Source organism: Podarcis tiliguerta, assembly GCF_965153285.1.
Source record: "Podarcis tiliguerta genome assembly, chromosome: 3".
Classification (NCBI taxonomy): domain Eukaryota; kingdom Metazoa; phylum Chordata; class Lepidosauria; order Squamata; family Lacertidae; genus Podarcis; species Podarcis tiliguerta.
The window spans coordinates 3211186-3237477 of NC_139536.1; the positions used below are offsets into that span (position 1 = coordinate 3211186).

Below are 26292 nucleotides of genomic sequence, written 5' to 3' on the forward strand. Positions count from 1 at the left end.
CCAGAAGGCCCTCAGCACTGGACCTCAGTGTCCAAGCAGAACGATGGGGGTGGAGACGCTCCTTCAGATATACAGGACCCGAGGCCATTTAGGGCTTTAAAGGTCAGCACCAACACTTTGAATTGTGCCCAGAAACGTACTGGGAGACCAATGCAGATCTCTCAGGACCGGTGTTATGTGGTCCCAGCAGCCACTCCCAGTCACCAGTCTAGCTGCCATATTCTGGATTAATTGCAGTTTCTTGGTCACCTTCAAAGTTAGCCCCACGTAGAGAGCATTGCAGTAGTCCAAGTGAGAGATAACTAGAGCATGCACCACTCTGGTGAGACAGACTGAGGGCAGGTAGGGTCTCAGCCTGCGTTCCAGGTGGAGCTGGTAGACAGTCGCCCTGGGCACAGAATTAACCTGCGCCTCCGTGGACAGCTGGGAGTCCAGAATGACTACCAGGCTGCGCACCTGGTCCTTCAGAGGCACAGTTGCCCGATTCAGGACCAGGGAGTCCTCCACACCAGCCCTCCCCCTGTCCACCAAGAACAGTACTTCTGTCTTGTCAGGATTCAACCTCAATCTTTTAACCACCAACCATCCTCCAACTGCCTCCAGGCACTCACACAGATTATGGGATGTGGGGGCAAGTATCAGGGCATGGAAAGGATGGTGGAAGTCCTTGCACTAACTAACAGTCAGTATCTTGGTTTGTACGTCCAAAATGAAAAAAATAGACCTGCGGAGTACGTTTTAATTCTTCTGCGGAACAGGATGTACGAAGCAGCCTCGGCAAACGTAGGGGCATCTTTTTCAAAAAGAAAAATGCCCAAGAAGATGCCCTCCCTCTCCACAGCCTTTCCATGAGATCGAATTTCAAAACGTTCTCCGAAGCCACAGCCATCTGCTGGTGAGATGGGCTGCCAGCCTGTCCGTCAGCAAAAGCTGTCTGCTTACAGGGCGCCAAGATGATGGGGGATTTGTATTGTAATCAGGAGGTTCTGAATGCAGATCCGTCACAATTGTCGTAAACACAATTTGCCAACCATATGCTGCGAACCCAACTGTTACAACGAGCGTCGGCCTTGCCAGTTGTGACACGTCTCCTGTTTGGGGCCTCTTTGTTTTTTGGACCGTAATATTAACCGCCTTGGCTTAAAATAGCAGAGACCTCACTTATATATCTCTCTTATGCATCCCTTCCCAACCCCCAACCTCTGTCTCTAATCCACAGATACTCTGAGCGGAGCCTTACAAAGTGCATTGGCATAACTATAGAGACCCGGCCGGATTACTGCCTGAAACGGCACTTGAGCGATATGTTGTCCTACGGCTGCACAAGGCTGGAGATTGGCGTGCAGAGTGTCTATGAGGATGTGGCCAGAGACACCAACAGGTAAGAAGAGGGGGCTTTCAAAGGAGACATCCTTGCTCTTTCTCGCTGAACTTGAGAACTTGAGCAGGGTCTACCGAAAGCTATTTAATACTCACATCTGTGTGATACCCAGGCAGAAGACAGTTCAAAGGCACAGCAAATGCTACACATGGCTGCACCAGTGATCCCACAAAAAAATCATAGACTCGGAAGGGGTCCCAAAGGTCATCCAGTCCAACCCCCATCAATGCAGGAGTCGCAGCTAAAGATTCCCTGACAGATGGCCATCCAAGCTCTGCTTGGAAACTTCCAGTGAAGGAGAGTCCACAGCTGTTCTTTATTTTTATTTTTCATTCATTACATACATCTCAAATTCTTAACATTTATTATATAATCCTCCCTCCCCTCCAGGGCTTCCCCCAACTTCCGCTTCTGGTTTGTTTCTCTTTTCACCCACTTTGCTACCTCCTAACAGAAAAAGTGATTAAGAACATAACATCAAGCCTAAAAACCTAAAAATAAAAGTAAATACACTATAATATTTCACTATTTTCTAATACTGATAATGTGAATGTTTATTTAAATCCTGCTATCAAGTCTATTGACTTTCTTTGTTTCTGTAAATATAATATAAATGGTTCCTATTCTTTTTCAGAGTCTCTGTTGTCTTTTTCTCTTAGTCTATCTGTCATTTTTGCCAGTTCTGCATAGTTCATCAACTTCTCTTGCCGTTGTTCTTTAGTTGGTATTTCTCCAGTCTTCCAATTGTGTGCAATCAACATTCTTGCTGCTGTAGTGGCATACATAAATAAAGTCCTCATTTCTTTTGATATGTCTTGGCCTAAAATACCTAACAAAAAGGCTTCTGGTTTTTTTTACAAAAAAAATTAATTCAACATTTTCTTCAATTCATTGTATATCATTTCCCAGTAGGCTTTTACCTTTTTACAATCCCACCACATATGATAAAACGTACCTTCTGTTTCACATCTCCAACACTCTTTCTTTTCGTTTTTATACATTTTTGCAAATTTAACCGGTGATAGATGCCATCTATAGAAAGTTCTTTTTAAGGTTTAGGCAGAATCTCTTTTCTTTTAACTTGAAGCCATTGCTTCGGGTCCTACCCTTTGGAACAGCAGGATACAAGCTTCCATGTGACAGCCTTCCAGGTATCTCTCTAACCTGAAAAACCCAAATCTTGCCACCTTTCCTCATAAGAGGAGCTGGTCCAGCCACATGGTAATTTTGGTTGCCCTTTTCTGAAGCTTTTTCCGCCACATAGCCCCAAAGAGTAAAGGAAATAAGGATTATAAAACGTACACAGGAAGGCGTTAGTCATAATAATACTGAATTAATTAACGATAAGGTAGCTTGCTTTTTTTTTTTTTTTGCTGCACATTGACCAAATTCCTGGGCTAAAACTCTCCACGGAATGGCAACAGACAAGATTAGTTCTGCAACGCCACGGAGGGTGGAATTGGCATTTGTCCGCCGCGTCCTTTGTATTCCGGGAAGATGCAGTTCAGAAAAACGGAAGCGGATTTGTTCACCTTCTCAGAGTCCAAGAAAGATATAAAGTGTGTTTGATGAAGTGGAAACACTCCCTGCTCTTGGATAATAGCCTGTTGATGGGGAAAGAAAGGATTCCTTGCTAGAAAAGCTGCCATCAGTGGGCCAAAGGGAGCATTGAACAAGGAGCTCACCGCTAGTGACGGAACTGGCCCACATTGTGTGCCTCAAGCTATGAGGCAGGGGTGGAGAACCTCAGCGCCAGGGATCAGATGCGGCCCTCCAGGCATCTCTTTCCGGCCCCAGGCTCCCCCCTGCCCCCATCCTTGCTCAGACGCATTTGCCAGGACAGGACATGCAGGACGTGTAAAGATGCACACAGGTAAATTGTGGAACTCTCTCCCAAAGGTGGCACTGATGGCCACCAACAGAGAGGATTGGGCAAATTCTTGAAGGAGGAAAGGTCTGTCTACATCATGGGTAGGCAAACTAAGGCCCGGCCAGGGGCTGGATCCGGCCCAATCGCCTTCTAAATCCGGCCCGCGGACAGTCCGGGAATCAGCATGTTTTTACATGAGTAGAATGTGCCCTTTTATTTAAAATGCACCTATGGGTTATTTGTGGGGCTTGCCTGGTGTTTTCACATGAGTTGAATGTGCCCTTTTATTTACAATGCATCTCTGGGTTATTTGTGGAGCCTGCCTGGTGTTTTCACATGAGTTGAATGTGTGCTTTTATTTAAAATGCACCTCTGGGTTATTTGTGGGGCCTGCCTGGTGTTTTCACATGAGTTCATAGAATCATAGAATCATAGAGTTGGAAGAGACCACAAGGGCCATCGAGTCCAACCCCCTGCCAAGCAGGAAACACCATCAGAGCACTCCTGACATATGGTTGTCAAGCCTCTGCTTAAAGACCTCCAAAGAAGGAGACTCCACCACACTCCTGGGCAGCAAATTCCACTGTCGAACAGCTCTTACTGTCAGGAAGTTCTTCCTAATGTTTAGGTGGAATCTTCTTTCTTGTATGTTGAATGTGTGCTTTTATTTACAATGCATCTCTGGGTTATTTGTGGGCGCATAGGAATTCGTTGTTCTTCTTTCCCCCCAAAATATAGTCCAGCCCCCCACAAGGTCTGAGGGACAGTGGACTGGCCCCCTGCTGAAAAGGTTTTGCTGACCCCTGGTCTATGACCACGAGTCTTCTGCAGCTTCCAGCAACTGGTGTTGTGGATCATTGCGGCTTCCAATTGTGGAGGCAGAACATAGCCATTATGGTTTTGGGGACCTCAATAGAGTTAAATTCTGTCAATGGAGGAGTATTACACTGAGACGGACAAAGGCATTAATTCCCACCAGTGGGGAATGGAACAAGCGCCATCACCCAGACGTGTCCATCCGGGGCGGGGAGGGGGGAGCTTATGAGAGGCCTTCACACAGTGATTGACACACCAGCTCTCGGTTGTGCTGTTAGTCCCCTAACTCTCCCCTCAAGCTGCCTTCCTCTCCCAGTTTTCCTCCCCAGGAAGGCCCAATAGGAGTATCAATAGGAGTATAGCATCTAGATCAAGGGAAGTAATAGTGCCACTGTATTCTGCTCTGGTCAGACCTCACCTGGAGTACTGTGTCCAGTTCTGGGCACCACAGTTCAAGAAGGACACTGACAAACTGGAAGGTGTCCAGAGGAGGGCAACCAAAATGGTCAAAGGCCTGGAAACGATGCCTTATGAGGAACGGCTAAGGGAGCTGGGCATATTTAGCCTGGAGAAGAGGAGGTTAAGGGGTGATATGATAGCCATGTTCCAATATATAAAAGGATGTCACATAGAGGAGGGAGAAAGGTTGTTTTCTGCTGCTCCAGAGAAGCGGACACGGAGCAATGGATCCAAACTACAAGAAAGAAGATTCCACCTAAACATTAGAAAGAACTTCCTGACAGTAAGAGCTGTTTGACAGTGGAATTTGCTGCCAAGGAGTGTGGTGGAGTCTCCTTCTTTGGAGGTCTTTAAGCAGAGGCTTGACAACCATATGTCAGGAGTGCTCTGATGGTGTTTCCTGCTTGGTAGGGGGTTGGACTCGATGGCCCTTGTGGTCTCTTCCAATTCTATGATTCTATGATTCTAAGAGATAGCCCCCTGCCATTGGTTCCCTCAACCAGTGGGCATAGCTGTCAACTTTCCCCGTTTTTTAAGGGAAATTCCCTTATTCCGAATAGGATTCCTCGCAAGAAAGGGAAACAGTTGACAGCTATGCCAGTGGGATGTTTAGCCTCACACTCTTCTTGCTCTGATGGGACAACCCCTTGAAAAGGAGAGTAATTTTTCTTTATGTAAATTTAAGCGAGTTTATGGGTTTCGTTTTGTTGATTTATTGCATTTATATCCCCCCCTTTTCCTCCAAAGAGCTCAACATGGTTCCCTTCCTCCCCATTTTACTCCCACAATGGCCTGTGAGGTATGTTGACCTGAGGGACAGCAACCTTAATCCTAGGTTGCTTTGTGACTGAGTGGGGATTCAGACCCTGGTCCCCCTCCCAGGTCCTAGCCTGACACTCCCATCTGTTAAATCACACAAGCTTTAGTTTGGATATTTCCACTGAAGAGCGTATTTTTATTTATGAAGCTGCCGTACCTTTTCTGCCTACACAAGATTGCCGAATAACAACATCGTCATAATTCAGGCATATAAAATGCAGCATCTTTGAAAAACCAGTTAAGCGTGGAAATATTGAGAAATGGCAAGGCATAAAATGGAAGCGGGAAGAATATACAGAGCTGAAGAGAACGTCTTAAGGGAGAACTTGGGGAAGATGGACCGGGACAGCTTTGATAACCCCCCAAGTTGTTGACAGCAGGTAGAAGTCTCTCCTGACCCGTGTTGTTGTTGTTTAGTCGTGTCCAACTCTTCGTGACCCCCTGGACCAGAGCACGCCAGGCACTCCTGTCTTCCACTGCCTCCCGCAGTTTGGTCAAACTCATGCTGGTAGCTCGAGAACACTGTCCCACCATCTCGTCCTCCGTCGTCCCCTTCTCCTTGTGCCCTCCATCTTTCCCAACATCAGGGTCTTTTCCAGGGAGTCTTCTCTTCTTGTGAGGTGGCCAAAGTCTTGGAGCCTCAGCTTCAGGATCTGTCCTTCCAGTGAGCACTCAGGGCTGATTTCCTTAAGAATGGAGAGGTTTGATCTTCTTGCAGTCCATGGGACTCTCAAGAGTCTCCTCCAGCACCATAATTCAAAAGCATCAATTCTTCGGCGATCAGCCTTCTTTATGTTCCAGCTCTAGCTCTCTCCAATAATAAAAACCTCAAGGTTAGATTACTGCTTCACATTATACAAGGGGTTGCCTCTGAAGACAGCTAGGAAACTTCAGCTGGTACAGAATTCAGCGACCGGGTTGCTCACAGGACAAGGCAGTTCAAGCATACGACACAATGATGCCACAACTGCACCAGCTGCCATTTAATTTCCAGGCCCAATTCAAAGTGCTTTTTTTAAACCTATAAAGCCTTAAACGGTACCGCAATACCCCAATGGCTGCTTCTCCCCATATGAACTGACCTGGATCCTGTGATCATTATTCTTTGTGACTGCCTCTGCAAGGCGTCTGGAGGGCGGCAACATGAGGTCCAGCGCCGAGGGCCTTCTGGCAGTTCCCTCATTGCGAGAAGCAAAGCTACAGGGAACCAACCAGGCAGAGGGCCTTCTCGGTGGTGGCGCCCGCCCTGTGGAGCACCCACCCATCAGATGTCAAAGAGATAAACAACTACCTGACATTTAGAAGACATCTGAAGGCAGCCCTGTTCAGGGAAGTTTTTAATGTGTGACGTTTTAATGTATTTTTAATCTTTGTTGGAAGCCACCCAGAGTGGCTGGGGAAACCCAGCCAGATGGGTGGGGTACAAATAAATTATTATTATTATTATTATTATTATTATTATTATTATTATTATTATTATTATTATTATTTCCACTTCCCCATCTTGTACCCAGGACTTTATCTATCTGCCTCTTTCATATGACTGCAGTCGCTGACCCCCACCCCTTGTGGTTCGCCCCACTGACCACCACTGGGCAGCCCCCTGCCTGCAGCGTGCCTGGCTTCTCTCTCCCCATCCCCAAACACACCCTCAGGGTGGGTGGAATCTTCTTGGCCTGACTCTTTGGGCTAATTCGCCCATGTCCCCTATACCAAATCACCAGCAAATGAGTGTTAAAAATTAGTCTTCGAGAGAAGAAGCCTCGGCTAGGAAGGCTAAGGAGCAAGCGAGCTCACATTCTTTTTATTTCCCTGCTATTCTGGCACCCTTCATTACTGCTAAGATTTTTTCTTCATTGCTGCCCACACCGTATCCAGCTTTGTCTGCCACCACCACCACAGAAACTCGCTCTCAGGACAGGTGGGGTCAGTGGCAGCCAATTCACACTGTCCCGCCTGCGCCAAATTGCTGCTAAGTCTGTCCAAAGAAACAGAAGCCTTGTACGGGATCTGCAGCTGCGAAGGGCAAGGGAGCAAGATGTTTGCGTCTCACTTCTGTGCCTTTGATGGCCAGGCTTCCGGCACCTCTGCCGTTGCGCGAAAAAGGCGTTTCTTGAAAAGCCTCTGTTCCTGCCTTTGTTGACTTAACAAGCTGTGCACTTAACCGTTTTGTGAGTGTTTCCATTTGAACGCCTCCCCCTTTCCTTTTTTAAACGCCCCTGAGGCTGCAGGCGCCAAGGAGTGAGCAGAGAACTTTGCTCAGGAAGGCACAGCCATTTCCAAGCGCTGCATTGTCCCGTGAATTGCTTGTGTATTGTAATAATACAGTAGGGAAGGGTAATAGCTCAGTGGCGGAACATCTAGCGTAAGGCAGTTTCCTGTTTTTATTTTTCAAAACACTCTTGCATCACAATCCTTGCCCTCTGGAAGGTTCAGAATATGGGGAGCAAACAACTCCAGGCGGAAAGATGTTGTCGTTGGCCTCCGTCTGGCTCAAGAGACAATGGAGAGTGCCTCCCGGGGTGAATTCAAACCGCTGGAGAATTGCATCACCTGTATCTCATGACTGCTGCCTCCCACATTGTTTTTGCTGCATTAGCAGCACTGAAGTGACCTCCCCAGGGTGCAAGTCGGGCAGTGTGGATGGCTCCCCAGACGGCAAGCCCCCCCCCCCAACTTGGCCTCACTGATGTGATCTTTATGCGCCCCCTCGCCCAGCTTGTCCGGAGTTTTGGGCTGGGCTGCCATCAGTATGCTGATGACACCCAACTCTATCTGTTGATGGATGGCCATCCTGACTCGGTCCCAGACACACTGATCAGATGCTTGGAAGCTGTGGCTGGATGGTTATGTGGGAGCCGGTTGAAGTTAAATCCTTCGAAGACAGAGGTCCTCTGGCTGGGACGGGATGATATGGGATTGGGGGGGCAACTCCCATCTCTTGCGGGGGTGCAACTAGTGCCAGCACCGTCCGTTAAGAGTTTGGGTGTAATCTTTGATACCTCCCTTTCCATGGAGGCGCATATTGCAGCTATAACAAAGGCGGCATTTTTCCATCTCCGCCAAGCTAAGCAGTTGGCTCCTTACCTCTCTCGCCCTGACCTAGCCACTGTGATCCACGCGACGGTCACCTCCAGACTGGATTATTGTAACTCGCTCTACGTGGGGCTGCCCTTGAGACTGACCCAGAAACTCCAGCAGGTGCAGAATGCTGCGGCGAGACTCCTTAGGGATCTTTGCTGCGAGATCACATTCATCCAGTGCTATACCAGCTGCACTGGCTCCCGGTGGTGTACAGGATCAGGTTTAAGGTGCTGGTTTTAACCTTTAAAGCCCTATACGGCCTAGGACCCTCGTACCTACGGGACCACCTCTCCTGGTATGCTCCACAGAGGAACTTACGGTCTTCAAATAAAAACATCTTGAAGGTCCCAGGCCACAGAGAGGTTAGGCTGGCCTCAACTAGAGCCAGGGCTTTCTCGGCTGTGGCTCCAATCTAGTGGAACGCTCTGTCACAAGAGACTAGGGCCCTGCGGGACCTGACATCTTTCCGCAAGGCCTGCAAGACAGAGCTGTTCTACCAGGCCTTTGATCAGGGCCCAGCCTGACTCCCTCCTCTGGCAACCTGCACAGAATTTTGCTTAATGGTTGCCATCAGTTTTGATTTTAATTAATTTTATAATGTTTTATAATGTTGCACTAGTTTAGTGTTGTTAGCCGCCCTGAGCCCGGCTTTGGCTGGGGAGGGCAGGATATAAATAAAATTTATTATTATTATTATTACGAAAGGAAAGCAGAGCAGTACATGTGACACTTATTATAACTAGCTATCTATCTAATAGTGGCAACATGTACTTATTTTTATTTACGTTTATCTAAAAATAATTCTGAACCTCTTGGTGTACAGAACCTCTCTTAAGTGGTGTACAGAAATATAGGATTTAGACCTTAAAAATATGTCCTTTAAAGTGAGTTCCAAAAGTTTCCCCTAGCACAGAAAAAAAGAACACACATTGGGTAAGTTAAAAATGGTTTAGTTACAATTTCTCCAAATGTCAGATTCATGTGCTTGTCCATGCAGCATTCAGAGAAATTGCACAGGAAGTAAAACTTGGTTTAGTTCCAAAGTGATGAAAGTTTCTAAATTGTTTGTATGGGAACTCAAGAGTGGTTTGCAAGAGCCATGCGGACTAAACTGGAGCAGCCACCTCAGGCCTCCTCATATGGTGAGGTTGTCAGGTAGACCGAGAGAGAACAGTCCCCGCAAGGTGAGGGGAAGTGGACATAGCTAAGTCTAGCAGAGCAACTTAGTAAAAGGTAAAGGGACACCTGACTATTAGGTCCAGTCGTGGCCGACTCTGGGGTTGCGGTGCTCATCTCGCTTTACTGGCCGAGGGAGCCAGCGTACAGCTTCCGGGTCATGTCGCCAGCATGACTAAGCCGCTTCTGGCGAACCAGAGCAGCACACGGAAACTCCGTTTACCTTCCCGCCGGAGCGGTACCTATTTATCTACTTGCACTTTGACGTGCTTTCGAACTGCTAGGTTGGCAGGAGCTGGGACCGAGCAACGGGAGCTCACCCCATCTATGGTAATTCACTCCTTCATGCGTTAATTAGGCTTAAGCACATTGGTTCTATGAGGCTGGCTATCCCGCATAATTTGGGGTAGGTGGGAATTGTAACAATGCGAATGGGAGACAGCCTCTCTATTCATTCTGCAAAGCCTGCCGAGGCATCTTATCCGCAGGGCAATGATGATGCTTCAGTCGTTCGAGGAAATGAAAGCCTTTAGGGTTCGGATCTGTTTGTTGGCTTTCAAATGGTGCAAAATACAAGTCCCAGCTGTTCAGTTTTGGTTCGAGTGTTTTGCTTCTGTTCATGGCTTTATATAGATATGAATGGGGGGAAAGAATGAGAAGCCAGGTCCCTGCTCCCAAAATGCCAACAAATCTTTAAAAATACGCAGAGGAGAAAACTGTTGGAGGCAGGAGGGGAACCTGTGGCTTCATTTATGTGGTGCCTCGGGCTTAAGACTTTGTTATAGTGCATAAGAACATTAAGAAGAGTCTTTGCTGGATCAGTCCCAAAAAGAGAAGCGATGCTTCCGTATCCCAGTTGGAAACCACAGGAGGGAAGAGTAGCTCTTGCGCTCGAATCCTGCTTACTGGTTTCCCACAGGCATCTGAATGGCCACTGTGTGGCTTTTTCTTTTTAGAGCTTTGGCGGGCACATGTGCTGCCCGCCAGTAATTTTTTTGTTGCCACAGCTGCCCTTAGGTTGGTCTGGCTGCCTCTCAGTCCAAAGCGGGTTGACCGGGAAGCCAGTGATGGTGAAGCTGAAGTGGGGGGTGGAATACAAAGGCTACCTCGTCTCCGTCAATGGCTACATGAACATGCAGCTTGCAAATGCAGGTTAATATATTGATGGTGCATTATCTGGACACCTTGGAGAAGTTCTGATAACGTCCAATGTTGTTGTTGTTTAGTCGTTTAGTCATGTCCGACTCTTCGTGACCCCCTGGACCTGAGCACGCCAGGCACTCCTGTCTTCCACTGCCACCCGCAGTTGGATCAAACTCATTCTGGTAACTTCGAGAACACTATCCCACCATCTCGTCCTCTGTCATCCCCTTCTCCTTGTGCCCTCCATCTTTCCCATCATCAGGGTCTTTTCCAGGGAGTCTTCTCTTCTCATGAGGTGGCCAAAGGATTGGAGCCTCAGCTTCAGGATCTGTCCTTCCAGTGAGCACTCAGGGCTGATTTCCTTCAGAATGGAGAGGTTTGATCTTCTTGCAGTCCATGGGACTCTCAAGAGTCTCCTCCAGCACCATAATTCAAAAAGTATCAATTCTTCGGCAATCAGCCTTCTTTATGGCCCAGCTCTCACTTCCATACATCACTACTGGGAAAACCATGGCTTTAACTATACGGACCTTTGTTGGCAAGGTGATGTCTCTACTTTTTAAAATGCTGTCTAGGTTTGCCACCGCCTTTCTCCCAAGGAGCAGGCGTCTTTTAATTTCGTGGCTGCTGTCACCATCTGCAGTGATCATGGAGCCCAAGAAAGTAAAATCTCTCTCTCTCTCTCTCTCTTTTATAATAATATTTATTAGATTTTCCACAAATACAGAAATTGCAACAACAAAAGAATCAAACACAACAAAATAAAAAGGGGAAAAAGACAAAAAACCCAAAAATGCATGAAAAAAGAAAACAGAGAAAAAACCAACACCCTCCTTCCCCCCTCCCACCAACACAAAAAAGGAGAAAAGAAAAAAAAGAGCAGAAAACAAAAGCATTTAAAAAAAATAGATTTCCATTTTCTAAATTCCATTTTTCAATAACTTATTTCCTCAGCCTCCTCCCACCTCCCTTTTTGTATTCCTGTTGTTAATCAGGTCAGCAAATTCTTTCCATCTTTCACTGCTTACTCACTTATTTACCTTAATCCATTTAAGCCTTATTCTCTTGTCAGCATCACACTATAAGTAAGCATCTAAAAAATAGAAAGTAAAATCTCTCAGTGCCTCCATTTCTTCCCCTTCTATTTGCCAGGAGGTGATGGGACCAGTGGCCAAGATCTTAGTTTTTTTTATGTTGAGCTTCAGACCATATTTTGCGCTCTCCTTTTTCACCTTCATTAAAAGGTTCTTTAATTCCTCCTCACTTTCTGCTATCAAGGTTGTGTCATCTGCTTATCTGAAGTTGTTGATATTTCTTCCTGCAATCTTAATTCCGGCTTGGGATTCATCCAGCCCAGCCTTTCGCATGGTGAATTCTGCATATAAGTTAAATAAGCAATCATGTCCTTTATATTAGGGGTGTGGAAGAAGAAGATGAATGAGAGAATAACTATTTTGGGGCGGAAGTTGTTTTTTAACTGTGCTAAGAAATGTAGTTGTCGTAAAGGTTTTGCCAAGTAACATTTTTGTAAGGCCAAAAAAATAAACATTGTCATTGAAGAAAAATTACCACTATGGAAGAAAACAATGAAATAAAAATGGATGGCCACTGTGAGAACAGGATGCTGGACTAGATGGGCCATTGGCCTGATCCAGCGGGCTCTTTTTATGTTCTTATGAGATGCTTGCTTCTGTGTGTGCACCCACGTTTAACCCCCATTTCCTCCTCTCTTCCCCCTCCCCCAGGGGCCATACGGTGAAGGCTGTGTGCGAATCATTCCACCTCGCCAAAGACGCCGGGTTCAAAGTGGTGGCACACATGATGCCAGACCTGCCCAACATGGGGCTCGAGAGAGACATTGACCAGTTTGTGGTAAGAGTGGCTCAAGGCACGGGTTGTTTCTGTTTGAACTCGTTTTGGCTGCTGTTGTGTTGGTCTCTTATTGCGGTCCTTTCTCGGGGTTGGGGGAAGACACAGTTCAGAGTCAAGGTTGAAGGGCTGAAAGGGTAACCAAGGACATAGAATCATAGAGTTGGAAGAGACCACAAGGGCCATGGAGTCCAACCCCCTGCCAAGCAGGAAACACCATCAGAGCACTCCTGACATGGTTGTCAAGCCTCTGCTTAAAGACCTCCAAAGAAGGAGACTCCACCACACTCCTTGGCAGCAAATTCCACTGTCGAACAGCTCTTACTGTCAGGAAGTTCTTCCTAATGTTTAGGTGGAATCTTCTTTCTTGTAGTTTGGATCCATTGCTCCGTGTCCGCTTCTCTGGAGCTCTCTTCCCCATGAACACCCAGATTCCCTTTTCTATCAGGAACCTGGCAAACTTGTAATAAAAGCCTTTCCCCAAGTAATCTAAGCCAGGGAGGGGGAACATCTGTAGCTGCCCATCTGCTGTTGAACTCCCAGCTCCTATCATCTTCAGCCAGCATGGGCAATGCCCAGGGATGATAGGAGTTACAGTTGAGCATCACTTGTTGCACCTCTGGTTCTCCATCCCTGCTCTGAGTGATGCTATATATGCTATGACAGGGACTGGTGGTCTTTCAGTTAACAGTCCTTGCAGAGAATTGGCGGAGAGGTCCCATCGCTTCCGAGATCTTCATTGTTAAATAGATTAGACGGATTATAAACCTTCCAATAATAGCACCGGCTGCCTGAATGCTTCCCGTCTTGTGTGAGGCTTCATTTAGTTCATCATCTATCTCTGCGATAATGAGAATCTGAAGATGGAGCGCCTTGGTAATCTCTCTCCCTGGAATTGCCAAGCAGATCAATAGCCATGTCCGGGGGTTTTGGTTCTTTGTGCACCGCTTGAAGGATGCGAGATCGAGAATGCAGCAACGTCAACAGTTGCCCTTAGGCGAGGGGAAATGCTGCTTTCCTGACAGTGTTGGAAGTTGTGTGTTGTTGTTTTTCTAGAAGTTGGAGTTTTCCACTGCGCTGGAGGCAGCTTATTCCTCCAGCCTGATGTACTTGGACCTCTTAAAGGTAAAGTGACCCCTGACCATTAGGTCCAGTCGTGGCCGACTCTGGGGTTGCGGCGCTCATCTTGCTTTATTGGCCAAGGGAGCCGGCGTACAGCTTCCGGGTCATGTGGCCAGCATGACTAAGCCGCTTCTGGCAAACCAGAGCAGCGCATGGAAACGCCGTTTACCTCCCCGCCGGAGTGGTACCTATTTATCTACTTGCACTTTGAGGTGCTTTCGAACTGCTAGGTTGGCAGGAGCAGGGACCGAGCAACGGGAGCTCACCCCGTCATTGCGGGGATTCGAACCGCCGACCTTCTGATCGGCAAGCCCTAGGCTCTGTGGTTTACCCACAGCGCCACCCGTGTCCCCCTTGGACCTCTTAGGCATTAACATAAACCGTTTCACAGTTGAAGGCAGCAATGCTTCTGAATGCCAGTTGCTGGAAGCCAGTCTTCCCCATGCCCCAGAATTTATTTTTTAAATTTAATCGAAGTATATATATATATGCCATTAAAGCTATGGTTTTCCCAGTAGTGATGTATGGAAGTGAGAGCAGGACCATAAAGAAGGCTGATCGCCGAAGAATGGATGCTTTTGAATTCTGGTGCTGGAGGAGACTCTTGAGAGTCCCATGGACTGCAAGAAGATCAAACCTCTCCATTCTTAAGGAAATCAGCCCTGAGTGCTCACTGGAAGACAGATCCTGAAGTTGAGACTCCAAGACTTTGGCCACCTCATGAGAAGAGAAGACTTCCTGGAAAAGACCCTGATGTTGGGAAAGACGGAGGGCACAAGGAGAAGGGGACAACAGAGGACGAGATGGTGGGACAGTGTTCTCGAAGCTACCAGCATGAGTTTGACCAAACTGCAGGAGGCAGTGGAAGACAGGAGTGCCAGGCGTGCTCTGGTCCAGGGGGTCACGAAGAGTCGGACACGACTAAACGACTAAACAACAACAACAACATTTGTTGTGCTAGTATAAGCAATCCCTTTTGTTTTTTGCCCCCGAAACCTCTCCGTGATCCTTGCTGCTCTCTGTATCTCATATTCTTTCACACCCAGACTTGGGAGTTGTTTTGTGGCAATAGGCTCTGTGTTGTTCGCACGTGCTGAGCAAATGATTACGGCACTCTTGAAACGTATTTGTCCCCCTCTTCCCCAACAGTTCTTACGCTAATCTTCAGGGTTCATCGCACAGTCCAGATCGGCACAAAGGAGAGCGAGCATTTGTATGATTGGGGGGCGGGATGGGGAGGGGAGAGAGAAAATCTAATCCCCTGTAGACTTTTAATTCTGGAGCCTCATAGGAAAGCGATAGAAATTATTGCATTTGTATGTGTCAACAGCCAAGGGACTGTTTTATGCCCTGCAGGTTTGGAGACAATCAGCGAAAGCAGTCATGGCTTTGAAGTGTTAATCTTAGCTGCTGCTATTCATTACTCTCCTAAGAATGCAGGAGTGAACAAGGAAGCCAGTACTGCAGAGTTTAAATCTGCTCTGTGCGCTCCTGGATTTGTAGTTGTTTAGTCGTGTCCGTCTCTTTGTGACCCCCTGGACCAGAGCACGCCAGGCACTTCTGTCTTCCCCTGCCTCCCGCAGTTTGGTCAAACTCATGCTGGTAGCTTTGAGAACACTGTCCCACCATCTCGTCCTCTGCCGTCCCCTTCTCCTTGCGCCCTCCATCTTTCCCAACATCAGGGTCTTTTCCAGGGAGTCTTAGTTTGCTGTCTAAGTTTGTCATTGCTTTCCTCCCAAGAAGCAGGCGTCTCTTAATTTCGTGACTGCTGCCTCCATCTGCAGTGATCGTGGAGCCCAAGAAAGTAAAATCTCTCACTGCCTCCATTTCTTCCCCTTCTATTTGCCAGGAGGTGATGGGCCCAGTGGCCATGTCAAGGAGGCTTAAAAACTACACAACGAAACTGAACAATTTCCACATAAAAACAAAGATACAAAAAGTTAATATCAGTAACAACAGCAAAAACTCCCAATGAGACCTTCCCCCACATACCCGTCCTTGCTGGGCAGCAGCCGCAGCCGCAGTCCTTATGACGCCCATCTGGCCCCACCCTCGGCCAAATGGAGAGAGGCAGGAACATGCCCCACCAGAAATATGGCAAACCTAGTCTAGGATGCAGCTAGGAAAGGAATATCAGCTATTGTGGCAAGGTCAGGGCAATATGATTTGCAGGCTCCGTTGCCTCTCTCCAGAGACACAAGAACTGCTCATGCATGAGGATGCTCTGGGTGAGTGATGGCCTGTGAGAGCACCAAGCTTCAGGTTTGGGATCAACATTATATTGGAACTTGGCCATTTGCAGTTGGGTTCAGAGGTGAGAGGGCCACCATTAAACGAACAGCGCTGACTTTTCCTCTTGCAGTTATTCAACATGTTTGAAATGTCAGGGATGCAACAGAAACAATTAATCCATAGGCAGAATGGAGGCCAGGGCTGCAAAGGTTCATCGCTCAGACCTCTAAGTTGCCCTGCGAACTATGGATTCGTGATTCATAAGCAGTCCTTGCTGGAAGGGTGAGGGTTGGGGAGCTTTGTTGATTTTGAGTTGCAAAGAAATAAAGAAAGCAGCAGCAACAGAAGTTTGTCAATTATTCATAAAATGGCCAGGAAGTTTTGGCGTTTGTGGGGTGTGGGATAAGCCTTCATCACACAGTCCATAGCTCATGCACAGACATTGTGCTTGGGGCTGTACAGTGTGAGCAACACACGAGCACCGAGATCTAGGAAAACAGTCTAAAAATATTTAGTGCCTGCTGCCAAGGTGCTTATTTATCAAAAGGAGAAGGTGTGTGTGTGTGTGTGTGTGTGTGTGTGTGTGTGTGTGTGAGAGAGAGAGAGAGAGAGAGAGAGAGAGAGAGATCAGCCATTAAGTTGTCCATAGTTCAGCTGACTGCAATTTGTCTGCAATTGAAAGCGATTATTTCAGGCACTTAGGGAGCGTTGAACAGAGCTCTAGAAAGCATTTTCAGAGGCCTGATCACCTCAACACCTTCTGACCTGACCTTGATAATGTGCCTGTGGGGAAGTCACAGGACAGATTTGGCACACAGTCGCTGCTGCCTGCCAAAAAAGGCAGGTTTTCGAGGGACGGGAGATTTCGCGGCGCCGGTTTAAAAACGACTCGGGATCAAGTTGCTTTGTTCATGCAAGGATGGAGAGAAGGCACCTTCCTTCCTTCCCTTTTATTTCAAGTTTTTAAATCCACGTCTACAGATCTACAGCACAGGGGTGGGCGACATTTCTCAGCCCGAGGGCCTGAATCCCTTTTGTGCAGCTTTCTGGGGGCCACACGCCAGCGGTGGGCAGGGCCAGAGGAAAAAACAGGCAGGGCAACAAATGTAAACCTTACCTTTGTGCAGGAGGCTAGTTTCTACGCACAATCCCTCTCTCCTCCATCCTAGGCAAACCTCAGCAGACACAGCCCACAGCCAGGGCAAGAACGTGGTGCCAGGCAGGACCAGTGAGGGGGTGTGGCCTGTGGAGGATCCTGGGGGCCAGCGAGGACCACATCTGGCCCCTGGCTTGAGGTTCCCCATCCCTGCTGCAGCAGAAGCACCAGAGGCCTGAGGGGTTCGTTGGCCAGTTTGAGCCAGTATGAGACGTTCAGGCACATCCTGCTCTACTGGCCAGATGCCCTTCTAGTCCCACAACCCTCCTTGCTGTTGTTGTTGTTTAGTCGTTTAGTCGTGTCCGACTTCGTGACCCCCTGGACCAGAGCACGCCAGGCCCTCCTGTCTTCCACTGCCTCCCGCAGTTTGGTCAAACTCATGTTCGTAGCTTCGAGAACACTGTCCCAGTATCTTGTCCTTTGTCGTCCCCTTCTCCTTGTGCCCTCCATCTTTCCCAAGATCAGGGTCTTTTCCAGGGAGTCTTCTCTTCTCATGAGGTGGCCAAAGTCTTGGAGCCTCGGCTTCAGGATCTGTCCCTCCAGTGAGCACTCAGGGCTGATTTCCTTCAGAAGGGAGAGGTTTGATCTTCTTGCAGTCCATGGGCCTCTCAAGAGTCTCCTCCAGCACCATAATTCAAAAGCATCCATTCTTTGGCGATCAGCCTTCTTTATGGTCCAGCTCTCACTTCCATACATCACTACTGGGAAAACCACTGGGAACAACCCTCCTAACCCATTGCAAAGAGAAACAGCCCTCTCCACACCGCCTCTGCTTCAGATCTCCTCTTTTCTCCAGCCACCCATTTCCTGAAGCTCTCCTTTCCCTCACGCTCGTCTCCCTTGACCTCCTATGCCCTGTTCCGTCTCTGCAGCCTGCCCAGCAGCTCCCCTGCACAGATTTATGATAGGGATGGGGATACAGCCCGAAACGGCAGTCCTGGCCTGTGAGAACATGAGGAGAGCCTGCTGGATCAGGGCCGTGGTCCATCTAGTCCAGCATCCTCTTCTTAGATGCAAACAGGAGCCGAGCACAAGAGCATCTCTCCCCTCCTGAGGTTTCCAGCAACTGGTACCTCCAATTGTGGAGGCAAAGCCTTTGCGACTAGTAGTCATTGCTAGACCTCTCCTCCTCCATGAATCTGTCTAATCCTCTTTGAAACCATCCAAGTTGGTGACCATCACTGCCTCCTGGGGAAGTGACTTCAGGGCGGGGTATAAATAAATTATTATTATTATTATTATTATTATTATTATTATTCCCATTGTTCAGCTCGGACACTGAGGTCCAGCTCCGAGGACCTTCTGCCCGTTCCCTCACTGCAAGAAACGAAATTACAGAGAACCAGGCAGATGGCCTTCTCGGTGGTGGCACCCGCCCTGTGGAACGCCCTCCCATCAGATATCAAGGAAACAAACAATTACATTGGTACCTCGGGTTAAGAACTTAATTCGTTCTGGAGGTCCATTCTTAACCTGAAACTGTTCTTAACCTGAGGTACCACTTTAGCTAATGGAACCTCACACTGCTGCCACACGATTTTTGTTCTCATCGTGAAGCAAAGTTCTTAACCCGAGGTACTATTTCTGGGTTAGCGGAGTCTGTAACCTGAAGAGTCTGTAACCCGAGGTACCACTGTATCTGACTTTTAGGAGACATCTGAAGGCAGCCCTGTTTAGGGAAGTTTTTAATGTTTAGTGCTGTATTGTGTTTTTAATATTTGGTTGGAAGCCACCCAGAGTGGCTGGGGAATCCCAGCCAGATGGGCGGGGTAATAATAATAATAATAATAATAATAATAATAATAATAATAATAGTTTAACTGTGTGCTGTGTGAAGAAGGACTTTTTAAAATCTGTCTTCAATCCTCCAACATTCACCTTTGTTGGACATCCATCAGTTCTGGTGGTCCACCCCCTTACTTAAAGGTTTAGGTTGGCCTTTGCTAACCTGGTGTCTTTCAGGTGCTGCTGGACTCGCACTCAGTCGCAGCCAGCATGGCCAATGGTTAGGGAGCGGCAGTCCAAGACAAGCGGGGGGGGGGGGGGCTCGGGTTGGCAATGGCTGGCCGAGGCAATTCGCTTTGACGGGCCAGCAGGGGAGTTTATAAAACGATCAGATTAATAGCTGGCATAAATCAAGTGCTCGGCAGGATTAATGAGGTTTTTAACAGAGCCTGCACCTCAAGACCGCATCAGGCAATAAAAAGGAGCACTTGTGAGTTGTCGTCACAGATGAAAAATGAGGCGACCCAGGGGGTAGACGGATGGAGGGAGGGAGGGGGTGGGGGCGGGGATGATCCATGAATCACACTTGTTGTTCGGAACAGAACTGAGAGGAGAGACGAAGGCAGGAAAAGATGCGCCCGGGATTCCCCCTCTTTTTGCTGCATTCCAGTGTCATGCGCCTGCCAAAGCCCTTTTCATGCAGACAGGCCTATGCAGCTGTTTACTCTTCTTCCATCATTTTAACGATAGTTCTGCTTTGATTTTACGGATGCCTTGCCATATGTACCCTACACTTCTGAGATCTTCATTGTTAGATAGATTAGACAGATTATAAATCTTCTAATAATAGAATTGGCTGTATTATTATTACACTGCCTGGGTATTTTATGCGAGTTGGTGGCATATATATTGTTGTTGTTGTTGTTTAGTCGTGTCCGACTCTTCGTGACCCCCTGGACCAGAGCTCACCAGGCACTCCTGTCTTCCACTGCCTCCCGCAGTTTGGTCAAACTCATGCTGGTAGCTCCGAGAACACTGTCCCACCATCTCGTCCTCTGTCGTCCCCTTCTCCTTGTGCCCTCCATCTTGTGTGCTTTCAAACTGGCAGGAGCTCACTCTGTCACGGGGATTCAAACTGCCAACCTTCCGATCAGCAAGCCCAAGAGGCTCAGTGGTTTAGACCACAGCGCCACCGGCATCCCAACTCGAGATCCCTTTACCCCACAAGTGCTCACTCGACTGCTTTGATCCGCAGAACTGGCACAGCTACAGGTGCCAAGCAATTCGCATTCCGAAGTTGTAAGAACTTGTTTAGTGTGGCAGCACCTAACCTTCGGAACTCCCCGCCTATTGATATCAAGCAGGTGCCTTCACTGCATTCTTTTCGGCGCCTGCTAAAAACATTCTCGTTTAGGCAAGCCTAGAAAGTTGATGTGAATTTCAGCCTGTTTCAGTATTCTAACTTTTTGTATGCTGCTTTAATTTTTGTTGTAGCATTTTGTAAACTGCTTTGAGTTTTGTTGGTTTTTGTTCTTTTTTTATAATCAAGCGGTGCATCAGTCTCTACAGCCACAGCAGGCATTGTAACCTTCCAATAGTTCGACTTCACCCACAGAAGGCACAGCCCTCCATCGTCCTCCGAGACAGACGGATGCCAAAAACAATTTAGGCATTTGTTCCCCATAAATTTCAATCCTTGGTGAGGTCTACATTGAAAGAATACACGACTGAATTTGGATTGGTTGGTGTTTGGAGCATATCACATTGTAGAAAAGGTGGCATATATATATATATATATATATATATATTTGCTTTCGTAGATTTTCACGGGTACAGGAATGCAGGTTTTGGTGTCCTCGGGTGTCTTCCCGTGTAAAAGTTGGGGTGTCTAGGCGACGTTTCGACGAGGTCTCACTCGTCATCTTCAGGCTGGTGCTTTCGGCTTCTTGTTACTGGAACAGAGCAGGATCTCAGTGTTTGAGTTCCTATAAATACTGTTGAGGAGGTGTGGTGTATAGCCTCCAATGTTCTGGGCAGAGAGGAGGTTCCCAGGCTGGTGTGCCTTTTCTTCTTTTGTTCCTTAATTACTTGAGGGATATCTTGAGTGATTTCTTGAGTGATTTCCTGAATCCCACTTAGGTGGGTCATTAGGTGTGGATTAGTTGCTAAAGCCTTCGTGTCTTGAACTCTTGAACTTTGTGAAGAGTTTTTCTGAGAAGATGGCTGTACTGCACTTGGTTGTGCTCTGGCTTGGCTTCGTGTATAGGGGCGAGCTGTGGTTTTGTGGCCTGTGCCAGCCAGATCTGTGTAGGGATTGCAGGGGGGTGCAGCATCCGGAGGTGCCACCCTGGTTTGGCTACTGGATGGTGTCTGTAATTTATCTGTGGAGAGGGTCTGGGTTTGGGTCTGGTGTGGTTGATTGGTGATGGCGTTCTGTGTGCCTCTGGATCTGGTGTCAGATTTTGTGGGGAGGGCTAATTTCCAGATGTCTGGCAAGCGGGATGTGTCGTCACGCTTGTTCATGTTGTGAGGGTGTTTCTCTATCTCGATGGCTTCCATGATTATTCTCTTGTGGTGATGTTCCATGTTAAAGAGCAATTTGGAGTCTGCAAAATTAATTTCGTGTCCTGTTTCTTTCATGTGTTGGAAAAGAGAGGAAGTTTTTTCTTCTTTTTTGACGGCATTCTTGTGTTCTGCGATCCGTGCATTTATTCGTCTGTTTGTTTGTCCAATGTACGTGGCTGGGCAGACTTTGCAGGGTATTTCATAGACCCCTTGGTTTTCCAACTGAATTTTATCCTTGGGGTTTCTGAGGATATTGGCTATTTTTTGGTTGGTGCAAAAGGCTGTTTTGATATTGTGTTTATGGAGGATTTTGCTAATTTTATCTGTAGTGCCCTTGATATAAGGAAGGAGGGCTATGCCATTGTTTTCTTCTGTGTCTTGGTTTTTGGGGGGTGTTTCTTTTTGGATTAGCTTCGTAACCCTGTTTTGCTGGTATCCATTGGCAATTAACACATTTGAGAGATTCTGTAACTCAGTTGTCAAGTGGTCTTCGTCAGCCAGGCGTTTGGTTCTGGAGATGAGAGTCTTGGCTACGGAGTTTATTTGTGCAGGGTGGTGGTGTGATTGTGCATGTAAGTAGCGGTTGGTGTGTGTTTTTTTCCGGTAGATACCTCCGGATGCTGCACCCCCCTGCAATCCCTACACAGATCTGGCTGGCACAGGCCACAAAACCACAGCTCGCCCCTATACACGAAGCCAAGCCAGAGCACAACCAAGTGCAGTACAGCCATCTTCTCAGAAAAACTCTTCACAAAGTTCAAGAGTTCAAGACACGAAGGCTTTAGCAACTAATCCACACCTAATGACCCACCTAAGTGGGATTCAGGAAATCACTCAAGAAATCACTCAAGATATCCCTCAAGTAATTAAGGAACAAAAGAAGAAAAGGCACACCAGCCTGGGAACCTCCTCTCTGCCCAGAACATTGGAGGCTATACACCACACCTCCTCAACAGTATTTATAGGAACTCAAACACTGAGATCCTGCTCTGTTCCAGTAACAAGAAGCCGAAAGCACCAGCCTGAAGATGACGAGTGAGACCTCGTCGAAACGTCGCCTAGACACCCCAACTTTTACACGGGAAGACACCCGAGGACACCAAAACCTGCATATATATATATATATATATAATCAGTTCATCACAACTGTTTGAGAATAGAATATGAACAGAATATTTTCTGGCCCCTTCTCCATTACTACAGCATGTTACAACACGTCAAATTGGTACAATTGCTATTTCAGATCATGCACTATCTTGCTAGGCAGTTATCTGATAAGGTAAAAACCTCTGGCATGTGGTGTTTAAATATCTCACTCTCGGATGATGAGAATTTTAGAAAACAGGTGGGTGCTGACCTTCAGGGATAATTCTTATTGCTAATGTGAGCTGATGTTGCTTTTCTTTCTCCTTTCTGTTATATTTGCAAAGAATACACACACACACACACACACACACACACACACCAAGGACAGCATTTTGCAATAGCAGCAAACAGAAGGGCCATTCTGTGCTAGCAGTCTTAGCATGCAAAAAATTGGGGGTCTAGAATAGGCTTGCCATATGTCCGGAAAATTCTGGACATGCACGGAAATCGGATGCGTAAAGTGGTGACCGGGGAGGGGGGATTTTAAGAGATGTCCGGAATTTCCTGCATGTATGGAAAACCTAGGGCTTTTTTTGGGTTTGCTGTTTTTGTGTCTTCGTCACAGAGGCTTTCTGACCTACTTTGGCTGCCATCAGCTTCCTTTTCAGCCCTGTCCTCTGCCTCCTGGCACTGGCACCACCCGCCATATCGCAGCCCACAGGCATGGGTGAGGCAAAGCTCTTGGCGGAGGGGGCCTGTGCCAGGCATGGACCACCTCCCTTCCTCGGGTACCCCCCTTCTCTCTGGGCTCCCAGGGTGGGCGGCGAGGGGGTTGTCTCTTCGGTCCTTCTCCCCTAGAGGTCTCCGGGTCTCCCCCTCACCTTCGTAGCCCTGCAGGCCTCTGGCATCACTGCTGCGGCAGGGCCTTTGAGCTCTATCCCTTAAACGTGGGGTGGGGGCAGCCACCTCAGGCTGGGCATGGGGAGCCGATGAGGCTGGGGCTGTATTCTGAACATCATCATCATCATCATCATTTTATTTGTATGCCGCCTTTCCACAGTTAAAATAATGCTCAAGTAGGCTTGTTGTTGTTTGGTCGTTTAGTTGTGTCCAACTCTTCGTGACCCCCTGGACCATATGGGCCATTTGGACCTTTGTTGGCAAGGTGATGTCTCTGCTTTTTAAGATGCTGTCTAGGTTTGCCATCGCTTTTCTCCTGGATTAGGAACGCAAAATTGATCTCCCGTCTGTTGTGGATAACCTGTGCAAAGAGAAGGTGGTCCCTGGCTCCCCTCTCTCTGGCCTTTGGGATCATGCCCATGACCTTCTTTGAGTGCTTGTCCTTGAACTAGAGGGTGTGTGTGCATCTGTTGGTGCAAATGTCTGACTTCCGTTGTGCATCAGATGCAGCCTGCTTGGCATAGGTAAGAGTTGCGTCCGTTGCTGGGCCCCTTGGTGCTTCTGGCAACATTCAGCAGCCCAAATGACAACAAAATGTAGCCTTGCAGATCTCTTTCACAATGTCGGCACCACCACTAAAAAGGTCCTGCCTCTTGCTCCAGCCTGTCTCATCTCACGCAATGATGTGGGTGGACAGCAGGAGCTGTACCATAAAACACTACAGTGGTACCTCGGGTTAAGAACTTAATTCGTTCTGGAGGTCCGTTCTTAACCTGAAGCACCACTTTAGCTAATGGGGCCTCCTGCTGCTGCCGCGCTGCCGGAGCATGATTTCTGTTCTCATCCTGAAGCAAAGTTCTTAACCTGAAGCACTATTTCTGGGTTAGCGGAGTCTGTAACCTGAAGCGTATGTAACCTGAAGCGTATGTAACCCGAGGTACCACTGTATTCTGGATGATGTCACTTTTTCCCGAATTCATTGTCAACTTGCCTGCCATAATAATAATAATACAGTGGTGCCCCGCAAGACGAATGCCTCGCAAGACGGAAAACCCGCAAGACGAAAGGGTTTTCCATTTGCAGAGGCGCTTTGCAAGACGAATTTCCCTATGGGCTTGCTTCGCAAGACGAAAATTGACGAAAATTCTTGTGATTTTTTTTCGCTCCAAAACCCCTTTTTCTGAAGCGCTAAGCTGCTAAAAGCATTTTAGCAGCAAAACCGCTAATCCCTTAAGCCTTAAAAAGCCGTTTTTAGCCCTTAAAATGTCAATAGCGCTAATAGCGCTAATCCGCTAATGGGCTTGCTTCGCAAGACGAAAAAACCGCAAGACGAAAAGACTCACGGAATGGATTCTTTTCGTCTTGCGAGGCACCACTGTAATAATAATTTATTATATGTACCCCGCCCATCTGGCTGGGTTTCCCCAGCTACTCTGGGCAGCTTCCACAAAGACCAAAAATACACTAAGATGTCACACATTAAAAACTTCCCTGAACAGGGCTGCCTTAAGATGTCTTCTGAATGTCAGGTAGTTTTGACATCTGATAGGAGGGCGTTCCACAAGGAGGGCGCCACCACCGTGAAGGCCCTCTACCGGGTTCCCTGTAGCTTTGCTTCTCGCAATGAGGGAACCGCCAGAAGTCCCTCGGCGCTGGACCTCATTCTCCGGGCAGAACGATGGGGGTGGAGACGCTCCTCCAGGTATAGGGCGCCCCTCCTTTCTCCAGTACCTCTGGCAGAGATAACCAATTCCGAGGATGTTTCTCCCGCTAAGACAAGATAATCTACCTGTTTGCCAGGCCACTGATTTTCAGGGGAGGAGAGGCAGCTGTTACACAGCTGAGTAACTGCCCCTTCTACCTTGATGAAAAAGCAGCAGTTTCCTGGCACCGAAATGACTAATTTATACCAATCACCTCCCGATTATTTATGCCAGCCCGCAGGTTTACAAGGGCGTGAATGAATGGGAACCTGTCAGCGCCATTAGTGTTAATAACAGCCAGGCATGTCTCCCCCTTCTCCCTTTTCTGAGGCAGACTTCTGCTAGCGAAATCAATTATTGTTCCTATAAAATGCGTGTCGTGGCTGGCGTGTCTGACTGCTGCACTGACAACGGGCGCTGCTGGGTTTTTAATTGACATTTTGTTGTTTTGCAATTCGCAGAGCAGCGGTTGCCCGCCGGAATAAAGCGAGGCATGCACCCTGCCCCGCTTCAGACTCCGCCAGAGCTGCGGCGTTTTGATCAGCAGGCGGCCCTTGATGGCTTTGGTTTTTGTTCTGCGGCAGAGAGTCGCGCTCTGTTGTTCAGGGCCTATTGTCTCGGCAAACAAAGGCAATTTCCACCCCTCTCCAGGTGCTCCTGTAAGGCTTGACCTAGAGCAGTCTTCGCCACCCCGATCCTGGGCTGGCTGGGGCTGAGGTGAGCTGCAGGCCAAGACATCTGCAAGGGGCACAGGGTTGGGGAAGGTGGATAAAAGGAAAACAGAAAGCACTTCTTCATGCAGTGCCTATTTAGGCTGTGGAACTCCCTGCCGCAGGACACAGTGGCGGCTGTCAAAGAGGATTAGACAAATTCGCAGAGGAGGAGAGGGCTACCGGTGGCTGCTAGCCAGGACGTCTCGGCTCTGCCTCCGCAATCAGAGGCAGCAACCCTTCTGAGCACCCGTTGCTGGAAACCACAGGAAGGGAGAGAGTTGGGTTCGAATCCTGCTTGAGGGTTTTTTCCTTTGAGGCATCCAGTCAGCCACTGTGAGAACAGGATGCTGGACTGGGTGGGCCATTGGCCTGATCCTGCAGCAGCCTCTTCTTAGGTTCTTTTGTCTTCTCCGGAGGGCCACTTTCAGCCTGTTACGGAAATTATGGTGGGGGGGGGCACATCTTTAAAGTTG

General features: G+C 47.9%; 1 protein-coding gene across 1 annotated transcript in view; it reads left to right on the forward strand.

The window, feature by feature from the left end:
* Positions 1-26292, forward strand: part of ELP3 (elongator acetyltransferase complex subunit 3) — a 111393-nt gene that overhangs the window by 36489 nt on the left and 48612 nt on the right. Inside the window, exons 8-9 of the mRNA XM_083432667.1 lie at positions 1220-1381; positions 12494-12620. Coding sequence (XP_083288793.1) covers positions 1220-1381; positions 12494-12620 — 289 coding nt within the window. The remainder of the gene's footprint in view (positions 1-1219; positions 1382-12493; positions 12621-26292) is intronic.